The sequence below is a fragment of the Chelonoidis abingdonii genome, chromosome 1 (genome assembly GCF_003597395.2).
Source record: "Chelonoidis abingdonii isolate Lonesome George chromosome 1, CheloAbing_2.0, whole genome shotgun sequence".
In the NCBI taxonomy this organism is placed as follows: Eukaryota; Metazoa; Chordata; order Testudines; family Testudinidae; genus Chelonoidis; species Chelonoidis abingdonii.
The window spans coordinates 139,754,393-139,773,068 of NC_133769.1; the positions used below are offsets into that span (position 1 = coordinate 139,754,393).

Here is an 18,676-nt window from a genome sequence, read left to right on the forward strand (position 1 = left end):
AAGGATTAAAATAACAAAGCTTCATGCACAGCATTCTTACCTAAATCTTAGCATTTCTTTCAAGACTTAGGCTATGTCTACACTAGCACTTTTGTTGGTCAGGGGTGTGAAAAAACCACATGCCCCCAACCAACAAGTTTCACCCTGAGAAGTGCTGGTGTAGCTACCGCTGCTCATTGGGGGTAATCTAATTATGCCGAAGAGAGAATTCTCTCTCGTTTTGTCATAGAGTGGCTACACAGGAAACCTTACAGCGGCACAGCTGCAGTGGTACAACTGTGCTGCTGTAAGGTATCCAGTGTAGACATAACCTTAGATAGGCTTGACTTACCCTTGGAACCTTCCCACTTCTGGGGACTGGGTTATAGGTTACTTCTCTACAGACTCTCCCTCCCCTTCTCCCTCTCTGTGCATCAGCACTGCTCTTTGAACAGTTTCCAAGGTCCATAGCCTCAAAGGTATTTAAATGCCTAATTCCCAATGGGAATTGACACCCATATTGTCATTTAAGTATCAGTGATTGGGTCCATCTACAGCCACTGACTTTGGTTCCCGCAACTGACTTAACCCTTAGTTTTTCTTTAGGAAGCAGCCAAAAGACTACCAAACCCACAGAAATACAGGTAACATTCATAAAATCAATTCAGATACCTCCCATGTTCTTGACAAAGGGTGTGCAGGATCATACTGAAAATCAAAAATGATGAGTTGTAGGGAGAAACAGTATTTGGAATTGGTAAGAGTAAAAAAAAAAGTGTTGTTTTTTTTAATTAAATAATCCGAAACACAATTTATAAATTAATAAATATCTGCTCTCTCATATCTCAGATGTTGTTATAGTATCTACCAATACTGAGAACAGTAACTAGCTGTGGTACTTCATATATCACTGTAGTCATACACTTTCTGTTTTGGATCAATAGCATCAAAATGCTTTTCCTGTCTGTTAATAATTGGCCCTAATATTTAGATATTGGGTCCAATCATGAACACTACCACCAAAAAAATGGCAAATGAAATTTAATGTGGATAAATGTAAAGTAATGCACATTGGAAAAAATAACCCCAACTATATGTACAATATGATGGGGGCTAGTTTAGCGACAGCGAGTCAGGAAAAAGATCTTGGAGTCATCGTGGATAGTTCTCTGAAGATGTCCACGCAGTGTGCAGAGGTGGTCAAAAAAGCAAACAGGATGTTAAGAATCATTAAAAAGGGGATAGAGAATAAGACTGAGAATATATTATTGCCTTTATAAATTGATGTACGCCCAGACCTTGAGACTGTGTGCAGATGTGTCTCCTCACTCAAAAAGATATACTGGCACTAGAAAAGATCAGAGAAGGCAACAAATGATTAGGGGTTTGAATGGGTCCCATGAGGAGAGATAAAAGGCTAGAAATCTCACTGGAAAAGAGATGCAAGGGGGATATGAGAGTAAAAAGTCATGAGTGATGTGGAGAAGGGATAAGGAAAGTTATTACTTATTCCCAAATATAAGAACTGGGTCACAATGAATTATAGCAGCAGTTTAAATATACAGGAATCTCTCACACAGCCACAGCAACTTGTGAACTCCTGCCGAGGGGTTGTGAAGGTAAGGACTATACAGCGTTTAAAAGAGAACTGGATAAATTCATGGGTTAAGTCCATAAATGGCTATTAGCCAGGATGGGTAAGGAATGGTGTCCCTAGCCCCTGTTTGTCAGAGGATGGAGATGGATGGCAGGAGAGTGATCAGTTGATCATTGCCTGTTAAGTTCACTCCCTCTGGGGCACCTGGCATTGGCTACTGTGTCAGTAGACAGGATACTGGGCTAGATGGACCTTTGGTTTGACCTGGTACGGCCGTTCTTATGTAAAACCCTCCCACTCACCCTTAAATTACCTCACATGGATATTTGTTTTAACTAATTCTATATTTCACTTAAGTGTACTTTTCTTTCATTTCAGGTAATTAGTTTTTGTTTTCCATTCCTAATTTCCTTAAGTATTTCCTCGTGCTTTGATGTCATTATCACTCAAGCATATTTTCAGTTATCATATTCCCTTCTGATGTATTTTTTCTAGGCTATTGATGTTATATATGTGTTACCTTAATGTGTCTTTATTGGTCATATTCTACAACCCTTTTATGATTGCAGTGACCCTTCCTAAAGGCTCGATTCTACTGTCATTAAACTCAAGTGGAGTTTTGCCATTAACGTCAATGGGAGCAGAATAAGCTACTAAATTATCAGTGCTCAGAGAGCTAAGAAGTCCAAGGCCCTGCATTTGATATTGTTTAGAGCACTATAAATCAGGAACAATTTAAACAAAATCAGTGGAATTACATCAGGGTAAAACTCATGTAATGTAAATGAGATCAGAATCAAGCCGAAAGCATGCCTGTGCTAAGGCTTTATAGAGAGCATTTGTTGCTTTTCTTTTGTTAGATATGTTATCCTTATGCTACCTCTTAATGTTACGTTTGCTTTTTTGTACCACTACCCTTAGAACTTGCATTTAATTAATGTAATGTGCAATATCTTTCCCAGAACTCTCTTTTGCACTACTCTTTTCTATCCAACAGTCTCTTATTTTGTTTTTTTGGCTTGTGAGATGTTTCTCAGCATACTGTTTTTTAAAATCTTAATTAAATCTCATCATATTGTGTCTCTCCCTACTCCTCCCCCAATTTCTCAGAGTTCCCTGGAGTTTTTGAAACTCTTGGTATTCTACTATATTTATAATCACTTCTAACAGTGCTTTGGAATGATCAGTACATTTTATCAGAGCTGGGTATACATCCTGTTGTGTTTGATTCATGAGGAAATTGGGCTGAATGCTAATAAATAATTATCACTACCAACAATTAACTGTTCCCTACCATACTGTATACTTTTGTATACTCACTGTAAAGGCGGGTTAGTGCGTCAGAGATATTTCTTCCACCTGAAGGCCAATGATTGGTGTGTCCCAAAGTCCTGCTTTCATGTTAAAAATTGTTAGTCTGAAAATACACTCTCTGATGTCAGCCTATTCACATAGGGACTAATCCTATGGCCCTTACTCCTTCAAGATACTGGGACTGCTGAGGTAAGTAAAGACTATTAGTGTGGGTAAGCATTGCAGAAGTGGGCACTTATTCACACCTAATGCTAGGATCATGAATGAAATCCTGGCCTATAAAAATTCCCATTGACTTCAGTAGGGCCAGGATTTTATCACACATCTCTTATAATTTCTGAATATCAATTGCAGGGATTTTTGAAACACATCTGTAAATGATACTGAAGATGACACTCTTAAAACATATTTCTCTCTTTTCTCTTTCAGGAAGTATTTTGGAGAAAAAATAGGACTGTATTTTGCGTGGTTGGGTTTATATACAGAATTCCTTATTCCATCTTCAGTAGTTGGGATTATAGTGTTTCTTTATGGATGTATAACCATGGAAAGTGACATTCCTAGGTAAACTTGTTTGTGAACAGTATTTTGTTACTCAATACTTATAACATTATGTTATTGGCTTAATCCTCAGTAACTGCAATTACTTTTAATATGTTTGAGGAACATTTGTATAGTATTAACAAACAAATCTGTATAATACAGCTGCATTTATTTCACTAGAATTCTACACATATGAAATAATCTTATTCAAACCAAAAAATTCCTTTGTGTTTACAAGAATGCAATAAACTTACTGAGCATATTTATTTCAATAGCTTCATGACATGGTCATATTCCACTCTAATTCATTCTAATATGTGTATTTGCATAGGTGTAATATTTGAATGCAATGCAATAAAATGTTTATTTGGATCTTCAGAGGTGCAGTCGTTGAAATAAGGACACTCCTTATTTTTCCTAAAACGTGAGCAAATTTATTGATCTGAACGAAAGATTGTTCAGATCAATAAATTTGTTCTTACTTGTATGTAGGATCACAATGAAATAACTGCAGCTGTGTTAGTTGGATTTCCAGATATAACAAGTATATATCTAGAGTTCTGCAACTTGGTGTATTGCAAGCAATGATGCCTTTGGAATAAGTGTTGCTGTTCAAATACAATATAAAATCTGTTTACATAAATGGTTTGAAAATTTAAAAGTAGAATTCTGGTCAGAATGTTTGAAACAAAAGTTTTTCTATTAAAAATGTATTTAACCCCCCACAACAAAATTGGAAAAATGTTTTGATATCATCAAAAAAAAACAGTTTTTCATTAAATATTGTGGGGTTTTTTTGCAGATATTAAAAAAAAATGAAGACATTTTCAAAAACCTTATCTATCATTTTTTTTTCATATACTGAAGGTTTTCAATACGTGAAAAAAATAACATTTCCAATAAAAAATAGTGGAAAAAACTGGGAAATTTCAAATAAAAATGGATCCATTTCAAACCTTCTGAAGCAAAAAACCCCAACTTCTTAAATAGAAAATGTTTCATAAAGCTACTTTTTCATTTTTTGACTAGCCCTGTTTAAACATATGGCACAATTGGTGAATATAAAAATTAGTATAATGACAGTTTGATCAGATTGCGTGTGTTTATAAACATATGCAGAATCCTGCTTCCCTTATTTCCAAGATTAGGTTGTAGTGCAAAGCTCATTAAAGTGAATGGAAGAGAAGCATTTCCATTGTCTTCAAAGGTCTTCATTTCACTTTCTTAATCCTCTGTAAGTCGAGTTATTTGCATAGGTAGTTTGATCAAGATTTAGCCTGGTGCCTTTTCTATATTTGGAGTCTGCAGTATTCCCTAATTCTTGGTTCCCCAAACTATTGTTTGTTTTTTCTGTTGATGTTGCTATGAATAAAGAAAGGTTTTAGTCAATACTGATGCAAATACTCACTTCTCAGTGAAAAAAATGTAAAAATAGGAATCTTTTGGTAATTTGCTATTTATCAGTTGCTAATAAAGAAAGAAGCTTCGAAATGGTTAGATAGTTCGCTAAAGAAATTTGACACTTTTTATGCATGACCATTGTAGGTCACAGTGCTGGATTCTAATATTACCTCTGTGTCTGCAGATTTCTCGAGGTATTCCCTACATATACTGAGTTAACCTTATCCTTGGTTTCTACACATAAAATGAAAACTACATTTTTTGGAAGGAACAAAACTCTTCATGCTTCAGGGCATAAGGTAACCTCTAAATAATGAGAATTAGGATGAAACTTTCTCTACAGGCAAGTTGTTCCATAACTACCACTGCTAGGTTTGTGCAGCTTTCCTGGAACCATTAAGTGGCTACTATCAGAGACGGGATACTGGATTTGATGGACCTTGGGTCAGATCTCAGTATGGTAATTTCTATATTAGCTAAGGTAAATTGGCAAGTTTTAAAACCTGATTATTGTGCAGAAAAAACAGATGATTGATAACATTTCTGATTTAGATTTTTTAACCTGATTTGAATAAACTTTTAATTGAGATCAGCTGTGCCCATCTCAAGCAAATCTTATGCTAATATTAAAACTGCAGACAGACTTAAGGCAAAGATAGATCTGCCCCACTCTCTGCTGCCTTTTCAAATACAAAACAAGAGAGTGTTATTTTAACTATGTCATGTCTGTAAATAGCTGTAAATAATTAAAATGAATTAATCTCCAGAGGGATGGTCTTGACTGTTAAAGGAATAAATAATTTTCCATCACTAACTTCTGTGATGATAGAAAATTACACCAGATGTTTGTCAAAAAGCGAACAATCAGAAACCAGAATAATGTAAAGTTACCATATACCTAATATCAGTGAAGCAGTCTTGTAAGTTCTTCTGTTAGGCCATGATCCTGAAATTTGATTCATGCAAGATCTGTGCCTCATGTCCTGAAGCATGAAGAGTTTTGTTCCAACCAAAATTTTTGGTTTTCATTTTATGTGTAGAAACCAAGGATAAGGCTAACTCAGTATATGTAGGGAATACCTCGAGAATTCTGCAGACACAGAGGTAATTTTAGAATCCGGCATTGTGACTTACAATGGTCATGCTTAAAAAGTATCAATTTCTTTAGCTAACTATCTAACCGTTTCGAAGCTTCTTTCTTTATTAGCAACTGATAAATAGCAAATTACCAAAAGATTCCTATTTTTACATTTTTTTTCACTAAGTCAGCATTTACATTAGTATTGACTAAAACCTTTCTTTATTCATAGCAACATCAACAGAAACAAACAAACAATAGTTTGGGGAACCGGGAATTAGGGAATACTGCAGAGCATGTGACCACTGACCTGAATGGGAAACTCCGTGTGAGCATCAAAATCTTGTGTACAGATCTGGGTGCTTATTCAAAAAAAATCAGTAGCTTTTGGCTTAACCTAAAGGAAAACAGTGGTGGTTAGTAAAGACCTTAGATAATTGAATAAATATATAGTATAACAATACATTTTTTTTTTAAAAAAAACCTTTTTAAATAGAAATTTTAAAAACTTTAGAAAATGTTCACATTAGTTTGTAAAAATGCCAATCAGTGTTACAGTACTTTCTGTAACTCTGGTTCTGGTGTCTCTTGGTGAGAATGGACATTTGCTTGTACTACATCAGATGATGTATTCTGAGGTACAGGACATACAGTTTAGCATTTAAATGCCTGAGCTAGGAGGGAGAGCTTTACAATTGTTGTAAAGTACATTTTATTATATTTTGTAAATTTAGATTAGCATTCTTTCTGAAAAAATAAACAGTTGAGTCAGATTGTGACAGAAGAGCATCACATATGACAGGAGAGATGAGACGAATCGGTCAACATTTTCAGAACTGACTAACTAGGGTGTTTGGGTGCTGTAATTTTTGGATACTCAATTTGAAACACCTTTAAGGGGCCTGATTTTTTACAACTGCTGAGCACCCACCTTCTGGAGATACCCAAATTAACTAGTAGCTTTAGAAAATCTTGGCCAAAATGTTGTAGCAGAAAATGCTACAGAGAAGCATTAAAAGCTTACCTTGGGAAAATATCCAGTGTTTATCCAAGTGTTCCACAAGTGAAAGTGCAGGACAGGAGAAAACGGGATGTTTCGTCCAGAAGTGAGGCAGTGTTTGTTCCTTGGCCAGATCCTCAGCTGGTGTAAGTCTCTTGACTTCAACGGAGGTATGCCAATTTACATCGGCAGAGAATCTGCCCCAAAATATCCTGCAAAACATTTTGCACACAGCAGCCAGGTGATCAGTTCCCTCTGTGAAATGGATTAACTAACATGCATGGGTACATTTAATAGCTTTATAGGGTGTTATGCAGATTTGTGGAGCCACACTTCCTCTTATTTGCACATAGCCAAATATTCTGCATAATTCTGGCCAAGATTCATGCACAGATTAACGTGGCATTTAGCACATGTTCTTGTTTGAGATGTTAATACATGTTAGAGACGTGTGTTTTATCAAGAGGAAGACAGAATTTGGCCCATGGAGTTTACCTTACTGCAGATTTAATCCTTTTTTTCTCATGCATTCAAAAGTTGATGTGTATTTCCTGTGTCTCAAATTGGATCATCAGACTCAGGATGTCAGTGTTCGCTTTGATTTCTTTTAATTATATCTAATATACATTTTTAGTGAGTCATTCTTCTCTAATAAAATCTAGCGATCAGATTGGTTTATTATTTTGCATTGGTTTTCCTTCAGCACAGTACCTGCATGTGCTTAAGTCTCCAAGCACATGCACTGTGTAATAGCATGCAGTCACTGCGAATGGCTGAATGCACTAGAGTACAAAACACGGATGCACCTCTTTTCCTTAGAAATACATTGTGACATCTTTGCATTTGTTATTTATAGTAAAGAGATGTGTGACCAAGAGAAAGCGTTCACCATGTGCCCTCTTTGTGACAAGTCTTGTGACTACTGGAACCTCAGCACTGCATGTGCTACAGCACGTGCTAGCCACTTGTTTGACAATCCTGCAACAGTCTTCTTCTCCATTTTCATGGCTCTCTGGGGTGAGTATGGTTTTGAATGTTAGCAATGTTATTAGATTTTTGGACTCATAACAGAAAGGAAAGCTGTGATGGTACAGTAGTCAAGCACTAATATTTTATTATGTGTAAGGCATTAAGGGATTAAATGTACTGCATATGCCTTCTGGAGCTAGCAAGCCCCCAAAGGCTAGTATATGCTGGCTTTTGTTGAGGACTGGATTCCCTCCTTTTTCTGGCCATCCACTAGGATTGCGGTGAGAGGAATCCAAGCTTCTGTGCTCTGAATTCCCAGTGATGTTTTAAGCTCTAGGAGCGTGAACAGAGTCCAGTCACTACCCTAATCTTGGAGGCCCTAGGCATACTCTCAGCATGCATATGTCCTATCTGGCAACCTTGTCTGAATGTCAGAACTTGCTGTCCAGCAATCTAACCCCTCTGGATACAGTGCTGACCCTTCACACTCCCCAGCATTTAAATACACCCCTCTCATGGAATACCACCCCAAAGGTATGAAGCTTCTGGTTTACAGTTTAACTCTCTCAGGAGTCCTTCGCACTTTGCCTTCCTGCCCCTGCAGCAGCGTCTCTCATCTTAGTCTGGTTCAAAATGGCTCTTTCCTCCAGTTCTCCCCCTGCCACCACCTGTGAGTCCCTTTATAGACTCCTGCTGGGGCCACCTGTTTCTTTTGTTCTACCTTTTGGTAATTTTCCATTACTCTCAACCCCCTTTCCCTTCAGACAAGGGGAGGAAGCGTCTTCTCCAAGACAGAACAAACCTACTGTCCTAAGGTGTTTTACTTTGAAAAGATGATCATTGAGTGCTGCTCATTTACTGGTGTCAGTCCTGGCAGAGACCTAACACAACCCTGCTAATTCAGGTCGGATCCAGATCTCTATAGGCTTTCCACGACACAGTATGCATGATACAGTTTCATAAAATTATCTAAAATTCAGAAGTGGTAGAGACAGAACCCCCATTTCATCACACCGACCAAGGACTGGAGCTAGCTGTGTTACCAGGGATTCCCTCTGACTGTGGCAGCCTCTATGATCACCGGGTGGGGGCTGGGGGTATATAAAAATGGGTAGAGAGAGCCATGGGCTGCGTGTGTTTTGTATATAATATATGTACATAAATACATACAGCCCAGGAGTCCCTCTGCCCATGCCCTCAGCCTGCCTAATACTGCTCCCAGTCTGCTCTGTCTTCACATCTTTCCTCTGTGGGGACCGCATGGAGAGCACCTTTTGCAGGTTCCACAAGGGTTGGGAAAGGGTACTAGGCAGGCTGTCAAGTGTCTCCTTCCACATGGAATGGGATTCCTTTAAGCACAGAGTGCATTCCATGTGGGACAGTCTTCTCCATGACTGTCAAAACTTTATGGGACTCATCCATGATTTTCCCCCCCAAATATCATGTAACAATCACAGTGCACACACTAGATTTGTCCATAACAACAAAAATTCTCTGCCTATCCAAGGATCTCAAAGTGCATCATAAACACTAATTAATATTTTACACCTCTTCTTTAATTGCGTTGCTATTGGCCTCTCCCAGGTCCTGGCAACTGCATACATTGTATTTTGCTTACCTTGCTACAAAGTCACTCACTACTGATCTTATTTATTGTAAAAGCTATAGATGTGGTGGTCTTTTAAAACAGTGTCTGGAGGGCACCGCTGTAAACTGAACTGTGAAATGCATCAGGAAAACCTCAGACTGAGTGTAGAACTTTGGCCAAGCAGCCATATTAACCTGATATTGCCAACTCCAAGTGATCAAAGATCATGAGTCAGGCCCCATACATTATGAGATTGGCTTTAAAATGATTAAATTAAAAAAAATGAGCCTCTAGGGAGCATTTTCAAGCTTCACTCAGCTAGAAGCTTACTTAAAAAAATGAGACTCTCATGTGAACACATGACTTGAGGAGTTCAGGCTTTGAAAAACACACCAAGTAGCACAAGGCTCACAGTAAAATTGTGAGAGTTGATAACATTGTTAACCTGGTCCAGTTTGTGGCTCAATAATAGCTCTATAAATTACACTCTGTTGAGTGTTATGAAAACTGAGGTGTCATGGTTTATCTGCTGTTATGGACTATATAATGCACAGGCTTGTAAATTTGCTGCTTGTATGTATCAGAGTTTCACCATGAATATCTAGGTTGCAATGTGACCAAAGCACAAAGGAATGAATGCTCTCAACACTGGCAACCTGACAGAATAGATATGCACAATCAGTGCCTGAATATGGCAGATGATGCCAATGGATTGGGCGGAAGAGTTAAATGAGAAAAATGAAGTAAAATAAGCTCAGCACTCTGGGGTTGTATGCCCATTCCAGTGCACTTTCATCAGTTACATCAAGTGAACTCCTTCATGGTTCCAAGAGGTGACACTTTCTATGGATATGAACATAAAGGACCACCCTCTGACATGCCAGAGTACAATCCAGACTAGGGTGACCAGATGTCCTGATTTTATAGGGACAGTCCTGATTTTGGGGGCTTTTTCTTATACAAGTACCCTCCACTCCCGTCTCAATTTTTTACATTTGCTCTCTGGTCACCCTAATGCAGACTAATGAATAGCTATGTCAACTCTGCCTTGTAACCTGGAACATCCTTTACAATGCCCTGTTGCTATAGCCTGTAGTCTTGACTGCTCCCAAATAGCTTCCAGCACGTAAATCAATCCCAGCTGTGCTTCTGTGTGCGCTGCAGCCAGCCAGCCAGCTACACCTTGGTTCTTACCAGCCTTGGTTATGCTGCTGTGTGATCCCAATACACCCCCAGTTCTAGATTTCCCCCCAGAAATGTATGTCTAGAGACCTACCAAATTCACGGCCATATAAAACTCATCATGGACCGTGAAATCTGGTCTCCCCCCCATGAAATTTTGTCTTTTTTGTACTTTTATCCTATACTATACAGATTTCATGGAGGAGACCAGTGTTTCTCAAATTGGGGGTCCTGACAGAAAGGGGAGTTGCACGGGGGTCATAAGTTTATTTTAGAGGGGTTGCAGTATTGCAACCCTTACTTCTGTGCTGCCTTCAGAGCTGGGAGGCTGGAGTGTGGTGACTGCTGACTGAAGGCCCAGCTCTGCAGGCAGCAGCGCAGAAGTAAGGTGGCAATACCATATCATGCCATCCTTACTCTGCGCTGGTGCTGGGCTCCTGGCCAGCAGCCGCCACTCTCCAGCTGCCCAGCTCTGAAGGCAGTGCCGTTGCCAGCAGCAATGCAGAAGTAAGGGTAGCAGTACCACAACCCCCCAACAATAAACTTGTGGACCCTCCCCCCGCCCACACACAACTCCTTTTTGGGTCAGGACCCCTACAATTACAATACTGTGAAATTTCAGATGTACATAGCTGAAATCATGAAATTTAAGATTTTTTTAAATGCTATGGCTGGGAAATTCACAAAATGGACTGTGAATTTGATAGGACCCTATGTATGTCCTGTACTGCTCAGCCCTCTTCTGGACAGTGCACATATATTGAGTCCATTATTCCTTTAAGGGACTAATGCACAGACAACTTGTTTTCCTAAATGGAGTTACGCAGACATTTCAGCTTGAACACACTGGATTAGGTAATACAATAAACCAAGTTTACTTACTGCAGAAAGATAGATTTTGAGTGAGTATAAATAATGAGGCATAAAAGTCAGAAATGGCTACAAGAAAAATAAAGATAAACTGTTTACTGGTATCCACTTTAAAAGCTACCTTAGTTGCAAAGCAAACTTTTCACTATATGCTCCAGCAGATTACTGACTAAAACTTTCTCAAGTGAGAACCCTCCCCCCAGAGTCCAGTGGCTGCTTCCTTTGTCTCTTAAAGTGCAGAGAATGTGATGGGAAGGGGGAGAGAGAAGGGTGCTTTGGGGTGTTTATTCCTTATATAGGCTTAGATCCCCTTTTGAAAAACATTTCCAGCTGAGAAACAGGAGACAAAGAGTCTATGTGGAAGGTTGTTCCCAGCTGTTTTTTTCACCTGTTTCAACGTCCTTTGTCTTCCTTTCCTGTTTGATGACTCTGTTTACTGCTTACAGGCAAATTAAGCAGAGCACAGGTTCCTTTGTTTAAGACAAACCAGTTTCCCAACTTCTGTTTGGTCATGGCTGTGTGGTTTGGAACATGCATTAATAACACCTTACATAGAAACCTTATAACTTCACATTATATGCCACACACATTTTACCAGGACAATACTGACCAGCAAATTATCAGTTTCTAAATAATACTTTTGTATAAAGATTATTACAATAGTACATAGAGTGTGAATACAGGGGTCTATTCTGTCACAATCTCCAAATGTATCATTAAAATTCCACTGTGTGGTAATTGTTGGCTTTTAATTCTGGCCATCTTGTGTAATGATAATGTATGAATGATGTACTGTCTCAGATAGATACAAGGTAGAATAATCATGGAGCAGGTCCTCAAGGAATCCATTTTGAAGTACTTAGAGGAGGGGAAGGTGATCAGGAACAGTCAATATGGATTCACCAAGAGCAAGTCATGCCCAACCAATCTGATTGCCTTCTATGATGAAATAACTGGTTCTGTGGATATGGGAAAAGTGGTGGATATGATATATCTTGACTTTAGCAAAGCTTTTGATACTGTCTCCCACAGTATTCTTGCCAGCAAGTTAAAGAAGTATGGATTGGAGAGTGGACTATAAGGTGGATAGAAAATTGGCTATATCGTTGGGCTCAATGGGTAGTGATTAATGGTTCGATATCTAGTTGGCAGCTGGTATCAAGCGGAGTGTCCCTGGGGGTTGGTCCTAGGGCCTGTTTTGTTCAATATCTTCATTAATGATCTGGATTGATTTCATCTTTAGCAAGTTTGCAGATGACACTAAGCTCGGGGGAGGGGAGGTAAATACGCTGGATGGTAGGGATAGTGTCCATAGTGACCTAGACAAATTGGAGGATTGGGCCAAAAGAAATCTGATGAAGTTCAACAAGGACAAGTGCAGAGTCCTATACTTAGGACCAGAAGAATCCCATGCACTGCTACAGGCTGGAGACTGACTGGCTAAGCGGCAGTTCTGCAGAAAAGGATCTGGAGATTACAGTGGATGAGAAACTGGATATGAGTCAACAGTGTGCCCTTGTTGCCAAGATGGCTAACGGCAAATTATACTGCATTATTAGGAGCGTTGCCAGCAGATCGAGGGAACTGATTATTCCTCTCTATTTGGCACTGGTGAGGCCACATCTGGAGTATTGCGTCAAGTTTTGGGCCCCCTACTACAGAAAGGATGTGGACAAATTGGAGAGAGTCCAGCGGAGGGCAACAAAAATGATTAGGGGGCTGGGGCATATGACTTAAGAGAGGCTCAGGGAACTGGTCTTATTTAGTCTGCAGAAGAGAAGAGTGAGGGGGGATTTGATAGCAGCTTTCAACTACCTGAAGGGGGGTTCCAGAGAGGATGGAGCTAGGCTGTTCTCAGTGGTGGCAGATGACAGAAGTAGTAGTAATGGTCTCAAGTTGCAGGTGGGGAGGTCTAGGTTGGATATTAGGAAAAACTATTTCACTAGGAGGGTGGTGAAGCACTGGAAAGAGTTACCTAGGGAGGTGGTGGAATCTCCTTCCTTAGAGGTTTTTAAGACCCGACTTGACAAAGCTCTGGCTGGGATGATTTAGTTGGGGTTGGTCCTTCTTTGAGCAGGGGGTTGGACTAGATGACCTCCTGTGGTCTCTTCCAACTAATCTTCTATGATTCTATAATTCTAAGTGTGTTCCTAAGAGAATCTTGCTTGAAAAAGGAAATTCTTACATCTATGCAAATGATCATTTCTAGTGCAGTTGTATTCACGGCAGTTTTCCCTCAGCATCAACAAGATGGTTTGTGAAGTATACTGTTGACATATGCTGTGTCTGCATTTTCAGAAATGAGATGAAATGACTGAAGTTTGTAGTGAAATAGAAAAGAACAAACAGTTCTTTATGTACTGGTTTTAAAAGACACTTAAGGATACTAAAATATTTTCTAAGCCATATCCTGTCGTTAAAAAAAAACGTTTCCCACAGACTGAAAAATTCTTTGTGCTGGGACTATGATAACTGAGCTTGTCAGTGCAAGAAAATACTCCCATCATGTATCAGCATCTGCAAGCAAAACCAAGTACCCTATGTTACCCTGCCCTGCTTGCATATTGAGCATTACATTATACCATGTTATTGCTGCCCTGCCAGTAGCAGAGAACATTCCTTCTATCTAGCATTCAATTTGCTGACTGACAGCTCTACTGTTGTTTGCATACCTGAAACCAGCTTCTTTTACGGTGTCTTGAATAAACATTGTTTGAATCATTTTTTGTAAGATGTAGTGATGGGGAAACTGTCATGCATTATTACTCACTACTAATATGCTTAAAAAGGGAACAATATGGTATTTATGCTCTGCTGAGTTGGCTTCATTTCATGGTGAGGGCTGTGCGGAAGAATCCTCCTTTTATCCTTTTAGCCTTCTCCCTTCTTGGGAAAGGTGGAGAGATTTGTTACGGTTAATATCATGAAAGAAAATATGCTCCTGTTATTTAAGGGGCACCTCATTAAATATCTTCATGAATCCAATGACTCCATTTACCATTTTCCCCCATTCATTGAGAATTTGAACCAAAAGAGAGAATCATGCCTGGCTAATTGTGCTTATAGCTGTTGATGTTCTGAGATGTCAAGTTCCCTCTTGCAGTTAAAGAATTTCAGAGGAAGAAGGAGAGTTGAACATAACTGAACAAGTTTTCAGCTGGTTTAAAATAGTGTGGCTTCAGCAATTTACATTATGCTAATTTATACTATTGGTATATCTAGCCCAACCAATTAAAGTAGGTAAATGCTACCATTTTCATCTCCTTGAGCAAAACAGGGAACGAAGGCACAAATCCACCTACAAAATCATTTTTATATAGTTATTCCAGAAAGTCCTTTAAATCCCCAGAACATGTTCAATGTGTTTTTTATTTGCACTGTGTTCTCCATAAGAGATGAGTAAAAATAACAGTTATTTGAATACCTGGGCTTAACTTATGTGTATGGACAGTCACATCTTTGAAATGTTCTCTGTTGTCTACCAGTTCTTCCAGAGCAGCCCGCAGTGACTTTTAGATTCCCATAATGTGAGAGGACTTTTGCAGAGAATACGAAATGCACTGTCCCCTACAGGTCAGATTTTTCAAAAAAGCAGAACATCCACAATCAGGGCCAGATTTTCAAAGCAGCTCAGTACTTTGGATATCAGACTCTTTTGAAAATCTAGCCAGTCATTTCAGTGCCTAAATGGGAGCTGAGATATTTTGAAAAATCTGGCCTTAACTATGGCTGTTGCACATTTGAAAAGTTTGCTTTGAGTTTTTGAAAATCTGTCTCCATACTAAGCTTTTTACTCTGGTTTTATGACAGTTTCATCTGTCAGATATGTACATTTTATATTTGTTTCACTAGAGTGCAACTCCCTGTATCAGAATTTGTTAATAGACAGAATAATTCTGGCATCAGGCTGAATTCTCTCTTCAGCAGTGGAGTTCATTGAAGGGAAACAGCTGTGAAGAAAAGATTTCTTCCTTCCTCTCCATATTTCACAGGATATGTCAGAGAGAACATTTTGAGTTAGAAACTCCCGTGTTTGGCTTGGTAGCAATGAGGTCTTGAGCCATCTCTGAAGTTCTGTTGTCTACATAGACACTGAAGTCACCCATCATTAAAAGCCTGGGTGAACCCAGTGTAAGGTCAGATTAAAATTCAGTCATCTCATCTATGGAGTCTGAAGTTATGTGCTTCATAATAGGCACCAGAATGCTTCCCAATTTTACCTTGCTCTGGCACTCACACCAAAGGTGACCACCGTCAAAGGAATCTGGGTCTAATTACCCATTGTGTTGCACCTTGTACAATTATATACATCTGTGCAAGATGAATGCATAGTGACAGAGGTGACATGTAATCTTGGCACAATTGAAAGGTTCTGTGGGGGCACCTGATTGCCCCAAGTGTTGCCTCTTCCTGCACCCCCTGAAACTTGATATGTGTGTAGTGTGACAAAGTCCCTCCTCTATCCTGGTGGGTCCTGCACATATTGGCAGACTTGCTCGCTTCACAGAATCACACTGTGAGTCAGGAAACAGCCCAGAGACCTTCTCCTCTGGTTGAAGCCACAGCCCAAGTCAATTCCTCCTGTGTTTGATCAGGTGTTTAGGAAGTTTGGGGGAAACCCAGGCCCATCCTCTACTCCGGGTTCCAGCCCAGGGTCCTATGGATTGCACTGTCTGGAGTGCCTCCTGGAACAGTTGCACAACAGCTACAACTCCCTGGGCTACTTCCCCATGGCCTCCTCCCAACACCTTCTTTGTCCTCACCACTGGACCTTCCTCCTGATATCTGATAACGCTTGTACTTCTCAGTCCTCCAGCAGTATGCCTACTCACTCTGAGCTTCTTGCACACCTCTTGCTCCCAGTTCCTCACATACTTCCTCTCCTCTGGCTCCCTTTAGCCTGACTGGAGTGAGCCCTTTTATGACATCAGAGGGGCCTTTAATTAGAGTCAAGTGCGTAACAGCCTCACCTGACTCTTAGCAGGTTAATTGGAGTCAGGTGTTCTCATTTGCCTGGAGCAGCCCCTGCTCTGGTCACTCAGGGAACAGAAAACTGCTTATCCAGGGGCCAGTATATCTCCCTTCAACTACTCTGCTGTTCACAACTGGCCTGGGTCTATCACAGTAAACAACATACACTATCAACTATCTTCTCTTCCTCCTGCTCTCAGCCCTGTGGCTACCAGGCCCCTCAGAACTTTCAGGCATCCCTCCCTGCCTGAACTATCCTCAATCAGTTTAGCAAGTGTTCAAAACAAAACCAACAAAAGGCCCAACACAGCTGAGATGCACAGTCCCCCATGTGCCATCAGGGTGAGATAGTGTTTGGGCTGGATTGTCTCAGATAACAAGAAGTTGGAGAATCATCAGTCACTTTTTCTTGGATGGGTAAATATGACACCCCCAAATCATCTCCTTGATAGGCACATTGGAGGCCACAGCAGGTTCCACACCTCATTTCCCACTCTCCCCATCCCCCAACCTGTTCGCCGCACTCAACCTCTGGTGCTCCTGGGCTGGATGGGGCTCCACTTGAGCTGCCTGGTGCTGAACACCATGTCACAGTTCCTTTTCCCGATCTCAGCAATGCCCCACTGGCTCACCTCAGTGGGAGCTCTGCAAAGCAGGCAGCAAGAAGCACTGAGACTCCAGCTGCAGGGAAGGGGAAGCAGCCCCGTGTAGCAGGGGTAGGAACTCAGCCTGCAGCCAGCTGCCCTGCTGCTTCCTGCCTTCCCACGCTGCATAGCCACACAGTGAGAGCCGCCGCCAGGCGGGGTCACTGCCTCCTCACTGATGGACATCCTGGTGATAGATGGCCCAAGAAATCAGGGGCGGCACCTGACCCTATGTGATACCCCCGACACGTTGCCTCTGCAGAGTGGGGATAAAATACTACTCTGATTTAATAATTTTTGCACTTTGCACAGATGGGCATGACTATACAATACACAGTCCAGTAGAGAATGAGGCCCTCAGTTTTTGGATCTTCTGAATTTAGATGTAAGTAGATCAAAAGCAACAAGAAACCAGGATGTCAAGAGGAAGCAATAATTATGGGAAGAAGGCAGAAGAGTCTAAACGTGAGAAAAGGGGAAGCAGCAGAGCATATACCACCTAGTGTCAAGGAAAAGGGAAAGAAAGACAGGTGATGGAATTTGTGTTCTACCACTTTTGGGAAAATCACTCTGGGTATGGCGACACTGCAATGATACACCTGCGACTGGCCTGTGCCAACTGACTTGGGCTTGCTGGGCTTGGGCTGTGGAGCTGTAAAATTGTGGTAGAGATGTTTGGGCTTGGGCTGGAGCTTGAGCTCTGGGAGCTCACAAAGAGGAAGGGACCCAGAGTCTGAGCTCGAGCCTGAGCCTGAATGATTATACTGCAGTTAAACAGTGCCACAGCCCAAGCCCCATGAGTCCAAGTCAGCTGCCATGGGCCAGACATGGGTGTTTCATTGCAGTGTAGACATACCCTCTGAGTCTAACACTTCACATGGCTGGGTTAAATGGATCAGAAATGCTCAACTATACCACTGTTAGGCATGCCAGAATAAAAGGCATCCTCGCTATTGTGATGAGGCAAGGCCAGATGACTACAGTAAAGTAGTGAGGAACAGAAATGTTAGCCCCAGGCTAAACAATTCTCTGGTACCATGGTAACAAAATGGCAGTTGCTCCAGGTTAATCAAGACACCTGGGGCCAATTAAGATCCTTCTAGAAGGCAGTGGAGAGAGCTACATTGTTTGGGAGACTTAAAACCAATCAATGTCTGGCTGGAACTAGTTAAAAGCCTCCCTGGGAGCAAGAGGTGCAAGGAGCTGAGAGGGTGTGCTACTGGAGGACTGAGGTGTACAAGCATTATCAGACACCAGGAGGAAGGTCCTGTGGTGAGGATAAAGGAGGTGTTTGGAGGAGGCCATAGGGAAGTAGCCCAGGGAGTTGTAGCTGTTATAGGAGGCACTATAGACAGCTGCAATCCACAGGGCCCTGGGTTGGAACCCAGAGTAGAAGGTGGGCCTGGGTCCTCCCCCATAACTTCCCTGCAACCTCCTGATTTGACACAAGAGGAGTTGACCCAGACTGTGGGTTCCACCAGAGGGGAAGATCACTGAGGTGAGCAAATCTGCCAATAAGTATAACACCCACCAAGGTAGA

At 40.9% G+C, this 18,676-nt stretch overlaps 1 protein-coding gene across 1 annotated transcript in view; it reads left to right on the forward strand.

Moving 5' to 3' along the window:
- Positions 1-18,676, forward strand: part of ANO2 (anoctamin 2) — a 337,309-nt gene that overhangs the window by 153,184 nt on the left and 165,449 nt on the right. The window contains 2 exon segments of the mRNA XM_075070724.1: positions 3,320-3,454; positions 7,769-7,929. Coding sequence (XP_074926825.1) covers positions 3,320-3,454; positions 7,769-7,929 — 296 coding nt within the window.